This window comes from Brassica rapa, chromosome A09, assembly GCF_000309985.2.
Source record: "Brassica rapa cultivar Chiifu-401-42 chromosome A09, CAAS_Brap_v3.01, whole genome shotgun sequence".
NCBI lineage: Eukaryota > Viridiplantae > Streptophyta > Magnoliopsida > Brassicales > Brassicaceae > Brassica > Brassica rapa.
The window spans coordinates 39,056,565-39,067,205 of NC_024803.2; the positions used below are offsets into that span (position 1 = coordinate 39,056,565).

Consider the following 10,641-nt stretch of genomic DNA (forward strand, 5'->3'; position numbering starts at 1 on the left):
AAAAAAATTATTTATCTTATTTTTATTATTTATTGAAATAATTATATATATTTAAATATCTATAAAACAATGATACAAAGTTTTTTACATCTCTAATGAAACATGTTTTGATCATTTTTTATTGTGAGTTTTTCTGGTAAATAGACCTTAAAAAATCATTTGTGAGAACTGTTTTTTTTTTAATGTTCACTTTTTTTAAATTAATTTCTAGAAATATAATGGAAATTTGTTTTTAGGGAGAAATATCTATTGAGATAAAAACAAAAGAGTAGAGGTTTTAGAGAGGTTTGTTGGATTGTTGTTCCCTTCACAAAATTTCTTTCTCCCTTCTTCAAATGTTCATAAGACCTTATCTTCTATCTCCTCCACCTTCCTCCTCCTCCCATGGCTTCCCCCGCGGCGCCTTCTCCTTCTCTCTCCATATACCAAACCTCTCTCTTTCACCCCCAAACTTCCCTCGTCACCTGGCTTAAACCTCCTTCCTCCTCCGCCCTCTTCCGCCGCAAACCCACCAAACGCCTCCTACCTCCGATCTCAGCAGCTTCTTCCTCCTCCTCTTCCACCTCTCTCTCCCTCACCGAGAAGCCCACCACCGTCCATTTCCACGGAAACCTCATCGAGAGCTTCGAGAGCCACGACTCCTTCCCCGGAGCCATCAAAGGAGCCGCCTTTACCGAGAATCCCGTCGAAAGGAGCGAACTTTCCGCAACGAGGAGGCTCTTCACGCAAGACCCACCATGGATCTCCGCCTTGTTCCTCAAGGGTCTGACTAAAATGACTGTGAAGATCGAGCGGAAGGACATCGACAAGAGGAAGTTCGATTCCCTGAGGAGGCGGCAGGTGAAGGAAGAGACCGAGGCCTGGGAGAGGATGGTTGAAGAGTACAGAGACTTGGAGAAGGAGATGTGCGAGAAGAGCCTCGCTCCCAACTTGCCTTACGTGAAACACATGTTCCTGGGTTGGTTCCAGCCGTTGAAAGAGGTGATAGAGAGGGAGCAGAGGCTGCAGAAGAACAAGAGCAAGAAGGTCAGAGCGGCTTACGCGCCTCACATCGAGCTCTTGCCTGCTGACAAAATGGCGGTTATTGTGATGCATAAGATGATGGGTTTGGTTATGTCTGGACATGAGGATGGGTGTATCCAAGTTGTTCAGGCTGCTGTTAGTATCGGCATAGCTATAGAGCATGAGGTATGGGTTTAGTATAGTTTATTTGGAGAAGTGGGCAATTATGAATGAGTGGTGGTTTTTGGTTTGATTTTTTTTTAGGTGAGGATTCATAATTTTTTGAAGAGAACTCGGAAGAACAATGCAGGGGACTCACAGGAGGAGTTGAAGGATAAGCAGTTGCTTAGGAAACGTGTCAATAGTTTGATTCGTAGGAAAAGGATTATTGATGCTCTGAAAGTGGTGAAAAGTGAAGGTATCAAACCATGGGGACGAGCTACACAAGCTAAGGTCTGTGGCATTTTTAAACTCTTTTGATGACAGTCTTTATGGTTGGACTCATATCAGAAAAAAATTCAGCTTGGAAGCCGTCTGCTAGAACTATTGATGGAAACAGCTTATGTGCAACCTCCACTGACCCAGTCAGGAGACTCTATACCCGAGTTTCGACCTGCTTTCAGACACAAATTTAAAACCGTCACCAAGTATCCAGGGTAATCCATATTCAACATCGTACTAGTGTAATGAGTACCTATAAGTTTGCTTATCTCTGGAAGTTTGGACTTTGTAGGTCAAAGCTGGTGAGGAGATATGGGGTTATTGAATGTGACTCGCTTCTCCTTGCAGGACTGGATAAATCTGTGAGTTAAGATGTCTCTTTGATTTATAGCTATGTCATATATGAACTAGTAAATGATCTTTCATTGTTCTTGTCTCTCATGCAGGCTAAGCATATGTTAATTCCTTATGTTCCAATGTTGGTACCACCAAAGAGATGGAGAGGGTATGGTTTGATCAAATCCTTTTTGTTCTTTGGCTCTAGATTTTATTCCCTTACATATTAATCATGCCCCTATTACTGAAAAACCTCACGCTCACACGTTATGTGTAGATATGACAAGGGTGGTTATTTGTTTTTGCCTTCCTACATTATGCGTACTCATGGATCCAAAAAGCAGCAAGATGCACTTAAAGATATTAGTTCCAAGACTGCCCATAGAGTATTTGAGGTACATTTGTATCTTTGCTTTTATATTATGTGTGTTTGCTGTTTCTTTCTGGTAGTGTTTTACATAAATGTTCTAAAACCGTAACTTGAACAGGCGTTGGATACACTTGGGAACACCAAGTGGAGAGTTAATAGGAAAATACTTGATGTGGTAGAAAGGCTCTGGGCTGATGGAGGCAACATTGCAGGCTTAGTTAATCGGGAAGACGTAAGTAAATAGGATTCTTATAGGTTTTACTTTTCAGGGTTTCATTTTAAGAGCCAACCTTGTTTGCTGTTTAGGTTCCCATACCAGAGAAACCTTCCTCTGAGGATCCAGAAGAACTCCAATCCTGGAAATGGAGTGTACGAAAGGCCAAGAAGACCAACAGAGAGAGACATTCTCTAAGATGTGATGTTGAGCTCAAGCTTTCTGTAAGAAATTCGTTTTGTTCTGTCTTGGCCTACTAGAGAATATATGGACTGAAGTTAATGAATTCAGGTGGCTAGAAAAATGAAAGACGAGGAAGGATTCTACTACCCTCACAATCTCGACTTCAGGGGCCGTGCATACCCAATGCATCCTCATCTGAATCATCTGAGCTCTGATCTCTGCCGTGGAACCCTTGAGTTTGCTGAAGGACGACCGCTCGGAAAGTCAGGCTTGTACTGGCTGAAAATACATTTAGCGAACCTCTACGCAGGCGGTGTTGAAAAGCTTTCGCACGAGGGGCGTCTGTCTTTTGTGGAAAACCATTTGGATGATATAATGGACTCAGCTGAAAATGCTATTCATGGGAGACGATGGTGGTTGAAGGCTGAGGATCCTTTTCAGTGTTTAGCTGCTTGTGTAGTACTGGCACAGGCCTTGAAAAGTCCTTCTCCTTACTCTGTAATCTCCCACTTGCCTATACATCAGGTAAGCCCCATAAAAATTTATATTTCATTTGTTAGCTCCTAATCTCCTTCTTTTTTTTTTCTTTTTCTTAAATCATTTGTTATGTGCAGGATGGGTCATGCAATGGTCTACAGCATTATGCAGCTTTGGGAAGAGATAGTGTAAGTTCTCTATTATGCCTTTTGTCTTGTTTAAAGTCATATGCAATCTCATATAGTTATCGTCTTGTAAACTGGCTTTTCTCAGTTTGAAGCTGCGGCAGTTAATCTAGTTGCGGGAGAAAAACCAGCTGATGTCTATTCTGAGATTTCATTGAGGTAGTAATCATATCATGCGATGCTGTCAATACGTTTATTCGGAGTTAGAATCATACCATGCGTTTGTTTCTGATGATTTTCCTCTTTTGTCACTCTCTCTCTCTTTTCTTCTTCGCTTGTGGTGAGATAGGGTCCATGAAATAATGAAGAAGGACAGCAGCAAGGATCCTGAGTCGAACCCAACCGCTGCATTGGCAAAGATTCTTATCAATCAAGTGAGTCTCAGTGGTTTTCCTTTTAAACCATTATCTTCCCCGGTGATGCTAAGTTTTCTTCTAATTTCAGGTCGACAGGAAGCTGGTAAAGCAGACGGTGATGACGTCGGTATATGGAGTCACATATGTCGGAGCGCGTGAACAAATAAAAAGGAGGTTAGAGGAGAAAGGTGTTATCACTGACGAGAGAATGTTATTTTCTGCGGCTTGTTACTCAGCAAAAGTAAGAAAAGAGTTATAATATTATTCACGCAAATAATTTTAATCTTTTCTGGTTTTACTTAAGAAAAAACATTTATTCTCAGGTGACACTAGCCGCCCTGGGAGAGATATTTGAAGCGGCACGTGCCATTATGAGCTGGCTTGGTGATTGTGCAAAGGTACGGTCTTGTATCATGTTATGAACTTTGCAGTTTTTTAGTTAGCAACCTAATAGAACTGTGTTTTTGTTTTGTTATTTTGGCTTGTCAACTTTACAGATAATCGCTACAGATAATCATCCAGTGCGATGGACAACACCTCTTGGACTTCCTGTTGTGCAACCCTATTGCAGAAGTGAAAGACATCTGGTAAGTGTTTCAAGTAAAGCTACGCAGTCATCATTCATCATCATCCTGCTGGGCGCCAATAATATTTTGACTAATGATTGGTTGCAGATAAGAACATCTCTTCAGGTTTTGGCTCTGCAGCGAGAGGGTAACACGGTAAAAAGCCTCTTTTCTTTTCTTTTCTTTTCTTTTATGAGCAATGAGCAAGATTCCCACTTGTATGATCTGTGTACGCTAAAAATATTTCTTTTAATCCCTCAGGTGGATGTTAGGAAACAAAGAACAGCGTTTCCTCCAAACTTTGTGCACTCGCTGGACGGCACTCACATGATGATGACTGCGGTTGCATGTCGGGAAGCTGGCCTAAACTTTGCAGGTGTGCATGACTCCTACTGGACGCATGCATGTGATGTTGACACAATGAACAGAATACTTAGAGAGAAATTCGTTGAGCTTTACAGCACACCCATCCTTGAAGATGTAAGTCTCCTTATAACTCTCTCTGCTTAAGATAGAAGCTTAGGATTGAACGTGTGACTTTAATTGAAGCTTTGGTGTTAATGACTGCCTCGTATGTTTTTCTTGATCCAGTTACTCCAAAGTTTCCAAGAGTCATACCCGAATCTGGTGTTTCCTCCAGTACCAAAGAGAGGTGGTTTCGATTTAAAGGAAGTGCTCAAATCACAGTACTTCTTCAACTAAGTCACTGGAAAAAACGAGTAAGTTTTTAACTTGGGGGGTCTTTCTTGGTGAGCCTGTAAATAAAACATCCACCACCTCAAAAGGACATGGAACGAACCAGAATCAGCACGAAAGACAGCACTAAGATTATTCTGACACAAATGTTGCAGAAGAGGGCTTTTAGACAAATCTACTCAAGACAGACTTTGGCTTCATTGAAATAATGGATGCAAAGTTGCATCAAGCTTGTGTTTCTGGAAATGAGAGAATAGGTCTTGGTTATGTTGTATGTCATTCGTACTGTTGTACAGTAGAGAGAGACCTACCTTGGTATAGAAACAAGAAACTCAAAAAAAACAGAAGGGTACTCTTGTGATTTTGTAGCCAACTCTTTCTGTCAAAAGATGAGACATCTTTTTTCGGGACTAATAGATCAGTTATGTAGTAACTCAAACCCTGTGGGCTTTGCCACTGGGTATCTCTACTTGTGCTGAGTTGTCTTATTATTACCTTTGTTTGCCAAATTAAACCGGGATATTAAAAAACAAAAATGATAAAATAGAACCGACACTCATTCTAGACTCTCGACTCTGCCTCTCCATCCGCCGCTCTCAAGTCTAAACCTTCATGTCCTCTTAGCCTTCCTCCAGAGTCAAAGCCTCTGACTTTCCTCTCCACCTTCCTCTGGGTATGTACTCTCTTCTATGTCCTTGCTTGTAGTTCCATATATTCACCTCTCACTTCATGCACTCCCTTAAAAACCCTAACTTTAGGATCATTGCTCAATTGTTTACTCATCTCTTATGCTTCTCTTACTATTTGCTTAGGTAACTGTGTTTTTATTTGTTGCCCACTATTTTAGAGCTTGGCGTTTCTCTGATGGATCGTCTCAGCAGTCTACCAGACGAGCTTCTTTATCACATCCTCTCCCTCCTCCCCACAAAGTCCGCCGTTGTGACCTCTTCCCTCTCAAAGAGATGGCTCAACCTCTGGAAACTCAATCCCAACCTCGACATCGACGACTCCCTCTTCATCCATCCCCAACATGGCAAAGGAGAGAGCCAACACATTCGTCAGAGCTTCGTCCGCTTCGTGGACAGCGTACTCGCTATGCAGGGCGACTCTCCCATCAACACCTTCTCCCTAAAATGCATCACCGGCATCCATCCAGACACCGTCAACCGTTGGATACGCAACGTCCTGCAACGCGGCGTTTCGGACCTCAGCCTCTTCACTGATTTCACTTGCGAGGATACCGAAGAGGATAGCTACCAGTTGCCTAGAGAGTTGTTCCTTAGTAGGACGCTCGTTAAGCTGAATCTAAGAAGCGAGCATTGCGTTGACTGGTGGTGGCCGGGCGGAATCTGGAGTGATTCTTTAGCCTTAGGTGTGCTTAAGAGTCTTAGCATTGACTCTGACTTGATTTTCTGCGGCGAGGTTGAAGAGTTTATTCCTTCTTTCACTGCCCTTGAGGAGCTGCGGATGGGTAGCATGGAGTGGAGAGAGTCGGATGTGACTGTGTCGAGTGCCACCCTGAGAACGATGAGTCTCCACGGCACGGGGTGTGAAGAGTTTGTGAATCCGACTAGCGTTTCTTTTGATACTCCGAACCTGCGTGTGTTAAGCTACTATGACTTGGTTGCGGAAGACTATCCGTTGGTCAATATGAAGAAGCTGTGTGATGCTACTATCAATCTTATACTAACTGATAAACAGGTTAAGCGACTAAGAGAGCCGAACAATGAGTTTTGGGAGGAGGAGGAGGAGGAGGTTGAGGATGAGGGTAATGTTGTTGTCAACTTTGGTAATGTGGTGAAGCTCATGAATGGGATACAGAATGTTCAGAAGCTTTCCTTCACTGCTGATACTCTCGAGGTTCAGTTTTTCTTGTCTGTTATGTTCTCTTGTCTAGTTTACTTGTGTGACATTAATGTCTTGTTTTCAGGTGCTTTCTCAATGCTGTGATACAATGCCAGTGTTCAACAACCTCAAGTTCTTAGGCATTACGAGTGAAGAAGGTCGAGGATGGCAAGCAATGCCAGCTCTTCTTAAGAACTGTCCACGTCTAGAAACTATAATCCTTGAGGTAGAATTGTAGTAAACCATGAAACTTACATGTGTTAAGAAGCAGTTTTTTTTTATTATGTTTCCCTTTGTATTCCTTTCAGGGTCTGTTACATTATGTAACTGATAAGTGTGGGGATGCTTGTCCCTGCATATCTAGGGAAGGCAAAGGTCGTTCACTCAGGGCTTGTCCGGTGAATAGGTTGGAGATTCAGGGGTTTCGAGCAACGATGAAAGAGATGACCATGATAAAGCATTTCTTGGACTATTTTCCAGGTTTGAAGAGGCTTGACGTCGTCATTGAAGACAACGAACCTACGCAGCTCAGAAACCCGGAGTTGTCTAAATGTGTCAAGGAGATGTTCAGTCTCTACAGCAGGTTGTATCCGAGTTGCAACGTCGAGCTCATGGTGAGTAGTTTCTTGCAAAAGAAGTGGCGTGCACAAGGACATATCTGAAAAGAACAAAACTTCACTTGCTCTTAGATTTTGTGTTTATTAGACTTCTGCCTCTTTAGTTGGCTTTGTAAACTGTTTGCAAACCAAACCAATGGCTAAACCGAATCTGCTTCCATTGTTTTACTCTATTATCGTCTTTGCCTTTGATCTTCCCATCTTTATCAGTCACTTGGGTGCTACATTTAACAACCTGCACCCTGACCTTTTAGTTTGTTACCGGACAACATGAAATAAAGACAGCTTGTTACAGTTTGGTAGTATTAATACATGTTTCAAATAAAATGGCTTTAGAAAAACGCCATTAGAAAACCACTTTCTTCTTTACATGGATTCATCATCACCAAACACACGTTCCTAACAAATCAAACACTTTTACAAACAAGAGCACAAGTTCTCTTGGTTTTTTACTAACCCATAGAGAGAAATTAATATACAGCTACTTGTTCAAGATTCCTAGACTTGTCGTCATCACATTTACGAATCAATTATATGGCGACCCTTATGCATCACCGTCTTCTTCTGAAATATTGAACAAGAACTTTGGTAGGGATGTGATCCTAGGAAGGTGTGCTAACAGATCGCTAAACGAGTCTTTCCTTGACATGCTGCTCGAAGCATGATCAAGAACTATACTGCCTTCTTCAGTTTTGTTGTGTCTCTTGTTGCTGTTGTTGTTGTTATCTAGCCCAATCTCTTTCCCATCGTTAGCAGCGGTCTCCAAGAGGTTGTAGAAAGAGTTCACCTTCGACATTACAGACTTCTCATCCGATGTCTCGGCCTGCGTGTCGCTTAGCAGCAGCTGTTTCATGTCCTCAAACTCAGGGTTGTTCTCACAGTTAGCTTGATCCGACAGAAACGCAAGGAAGTCGTTCATGGAGATAGATTGGTGTATCTGATTCCAGTTTCTTGCACCGACTCCTCCTTCGATTGCACGAGCATCCATCACTGAGTTACAAAAAAAAGAAACATAATAAGAACCTCCTGATAGAAACAAGAAGGGCTAATTATAAGATAGTTGTATACCTGAGCTAGGCGAGAGTGCGTCATGAGACAGAGACATATGTTCTGATGATGACTGAGCCCCAGACACTGAAGGATCCTCGAATATAGACTGTCGTGTATCAGAGAAGAGCGTGTCGAAATTCATCTCAGGCTCTCGGCTTAGACAGAACAAGCGATGATCGCACTGGAGAAGCTTCTCTATATGCTTGTTCAATATCCCAGGGGGACATTGCAGAAAATGTTGCCTACCATATAGACAGACACACACCACTGTTGATTAGAGCCTGTGACTATAAAGGACAAAGGACACACAGAACGGACATGTTATTTCACCTGTTCATGCTGGCTTGACCATCAGTAAAATCTGATGTTGCCTGCCACAAAGTATGCTTCCTAGGCTGCGGATTAGTCTCCCTGTAAAACAACGGTCGCCTTGCCAGCTGTAACAAACAAGAAACCAATTCAAAACCAAAGTACATTAAGGTTTAGGCATAGGCATGCGGGTTCGGTTTCTTCCGGTCGGTTAGTTCGGGTTGGTTGAAATCTCACCGATTTTTTTTGGTTTGGTTCGGTTTCAAAAAATTTACCGAAGCTTAAAGTTTATGGTTAGTTCAGGTCTAAATTGAATAAAATTCAATTTTGGTTAGCTCGGATTTTGGTTGGATTTTGGTTGGATTTTGGTTAGTTCGGTTCGGAATTTCAGTTAAGATTGGTACTGTTTGGATATTTTTTTAGAGAACCGAGCTAACTGATTACTTACGAATCGTAAACCAATATTTTTCACCAAACTTTCAAACCGAACTAACCAAAAACCAAACTTTTTGGTTTGGTTCGGCAAGTTCGGTTCGGTTAAAAATCTCAGCCCTAGTTTATAGGAATTAAAATGATCAACGAGAATGCATTTTATACCACGATGGTCAACGTTCCAGGCTCATCTTCTGGACAACTTGCCTTCAACGCCATTATATCTGACCATTGAATCTCGATCTTGCTCTTAAGTCCTTGTTCCAACACTTCCCACACAAGTTTGTGTTTTGCAAAGTAACATTTCGCCACCAGATCACCTTCGTACCTCGATTTGTACTAACAAACAAGAACTTAGATTCCCATATAAACTCCAAGGAAAAAACATGATATTTGTATGCAGAACTCACCTCCCATTGGCCAATCCTGAGAACGGTAGCAGGGAAGTTTGAAGCTTTGAGCTTCTCAACGGTTCCGACAAGAGAAGAAGCATTGGCTATGGTTTCTTTCTTAACACTTTGAGAGAGTCTCATCTGAATGAGATCTTGCAGAGATGGGCTCTTTCTTAGGCTCAGTCCCAAAGGACTTGGCTCATCAAGTAGGTTCGGTGGTATAAGAGACACGCTTGTTCCATTGCTCCATAGCTGATTAGAAAGAGCAAAATTTAAATTTAAGAAAAAAAACAAACGACACGACAAAAGACTTTATGTTCAGATGTAATAAAATCAAAATCAGTTCAAGGAACAAACCTTAGATCGCTTGTTAGCAGGACCGTTCTCTTCTTCCAGAAAATCCTCGACGATCTCTAGTTTGACCGGTAACTTGGACGCCGGTCTTAGATTCCTCGATTTCATCAGTAAACTGAAAATGAATAAAGGTTCACAAGATACAAGAATTGAAATCAAATGAGAGTGACGAATTTGATTTTGAAGATCTAAAAAACGCGAAGAGAGAGAGAGAGAGAGAGAGAGAGAGAGAGAGAGAGAGAGAGAGAGAGAGAGAGAGAGAGAGAGAGAGGGTGGATTCTGTTTCTCTTTCTTCCTCGAGACTTTATTATTTAAAAAAAAAGAAAGTTGAGTTTCTGGAAAATACCCAGATTAGCCCTTCCTCTTTGTCCTTTCTTAGGAGGCTATGTTTGTCATTTCTTATTTTTCTTTTGAATATGTTGGTTGATTCGCTGGCCGACACGAGTGTGTGTGTTTATGGGATGTATCGATAGGTGGGTCCCGCGGTTTGGCTTTTTTAAATGACGGCTATTGATAGAGGATTCGGCACGTGTTATTTATTCCGATGTGGCTTCTTATCTAATAAGTCTGTTTTGTCGTCACATGTACTTCCCGTATTCATTTTAAAAACATGGATCTAATAACATACTATTATAATTTACACTTGATTCTTCTATTTTTTGTTGTATAATCTAAATTAAATAATTCTGTAGCTATAGATTATTAACGTGATTTTAAATTGAAATTCAATAAGTAAATACTAAGGCTTCGAATAGTAACCATCGTCTCGTCTCACCCCACCCTACAGTTAACATTAACAAAAATCTCTACGTATAC

The 10,641-nt window shown here is 41.5% G+C and overlaps 3 protein-coding genes across 4 annotated transcripts; 2 read left to right on the forward strand and 1 right to left on the reverse strand.

Moving 5' to 3' along the window:
* Window positions 1–278: 278 nt before the first annotated feature.
* Window positions 279–5,240, forward strand: LOC103842381 (DNA-directed RNA polymerase 3, chloroplastic). The gene is made up of 18 exons (XM_009118998.3): window positions 279–1,188; window positions 1,267–1,455; window positions 1,525–1,658; window positions 1,736–1,805; window positions 1,890–1,948; window positions 2,057–2,174; window positions 2,268–2,381; window positions 2,456–2,587; window positions 2,655–3,071; window positions 3,161–3,211; window positions 3,297–3,367; window positions 3,498–3,582; window positions 3,653–3,805; window positions 3,888–3,962; window positions 4,062–4,151; window positions 4,239–4,286; window positions 4,392–4,610; window positions 4,722–5,240. The coding sequence occupies exons 1-18, from the start codon at window positions 385–387 to the stop codon at window positions 4,830–4,832; spliced, it is 2,940 nt and encodes a 979-aa protein (XP_009117246.1). The 5' UTR covers window positions 279–384; the 3' UTR covers window positions 4,833–5,240.
* Window positions 5,241–5,259: 19 nt separating this feature from the next.
* Window positions 5,260–7,480, forward strand: LOC103842382 (F-box/LRR-repeat protein At3g58930). Of its 2 annotated transcripts, none has more exons than XM_009118999.3 (4): window positions 5,260–5,499; window positions 5,674–6,686; window positions 6,757–6,897; window positions 6,980–7,480. In XM_009118999.3, exons 2-4 carry the CDS (start codon window positions 5,691–5,693, stop codon window positions 7,331–7,333), a joined length of 1,491 nt encoding a protein of 496 aa, XP_009117247.1. In that variant the 5' UTR covers window positions 5,260–5,499; window positions 5,674–5,690; the 3' UTR covers window positions 7,334–7,480. The 2 variants fall into 2 exon arrangements, with proteins under 2 accessions (XP_009117247.1, XP_009117248.1); XM_009119000.3 differs by having other exon boundaries at window positions 5,345–5,499; window positions 5,639–6,686.
* Window positions 7,481–7,574: 94 nt separating this feature from the next.
* On the reverse strand, window positions 7,575–10,099 carry LOC103842383. The gene is made up of 7 exons (XM_033280789.1): window positions 10,085–10,099; window positions 9,829–10,027; window positions 9,490–9,723; window positions 9,245–9,418; window positions 8,669–8,775; window positions 8,357–8,580; window positions 7,575–8,278 (listed from the first exon to the last, which is right to left on the reverse strand). Exons 2-7 carry the CDS (start codon window positions 9,931–9,933, stop codon window positions 7,833–7,835), a joined length of 1,290 nt encoding a protein of 429 aa, XP_033136680.1. The 5' UTR covers window positions 9,934–10,027; window positions 10,085–10,099; the 3' UTR covers window positions 7,575–7,832.
* Between the last annotated feature and the right edge of the window lie 542 nt (window positions 10,100–10,641).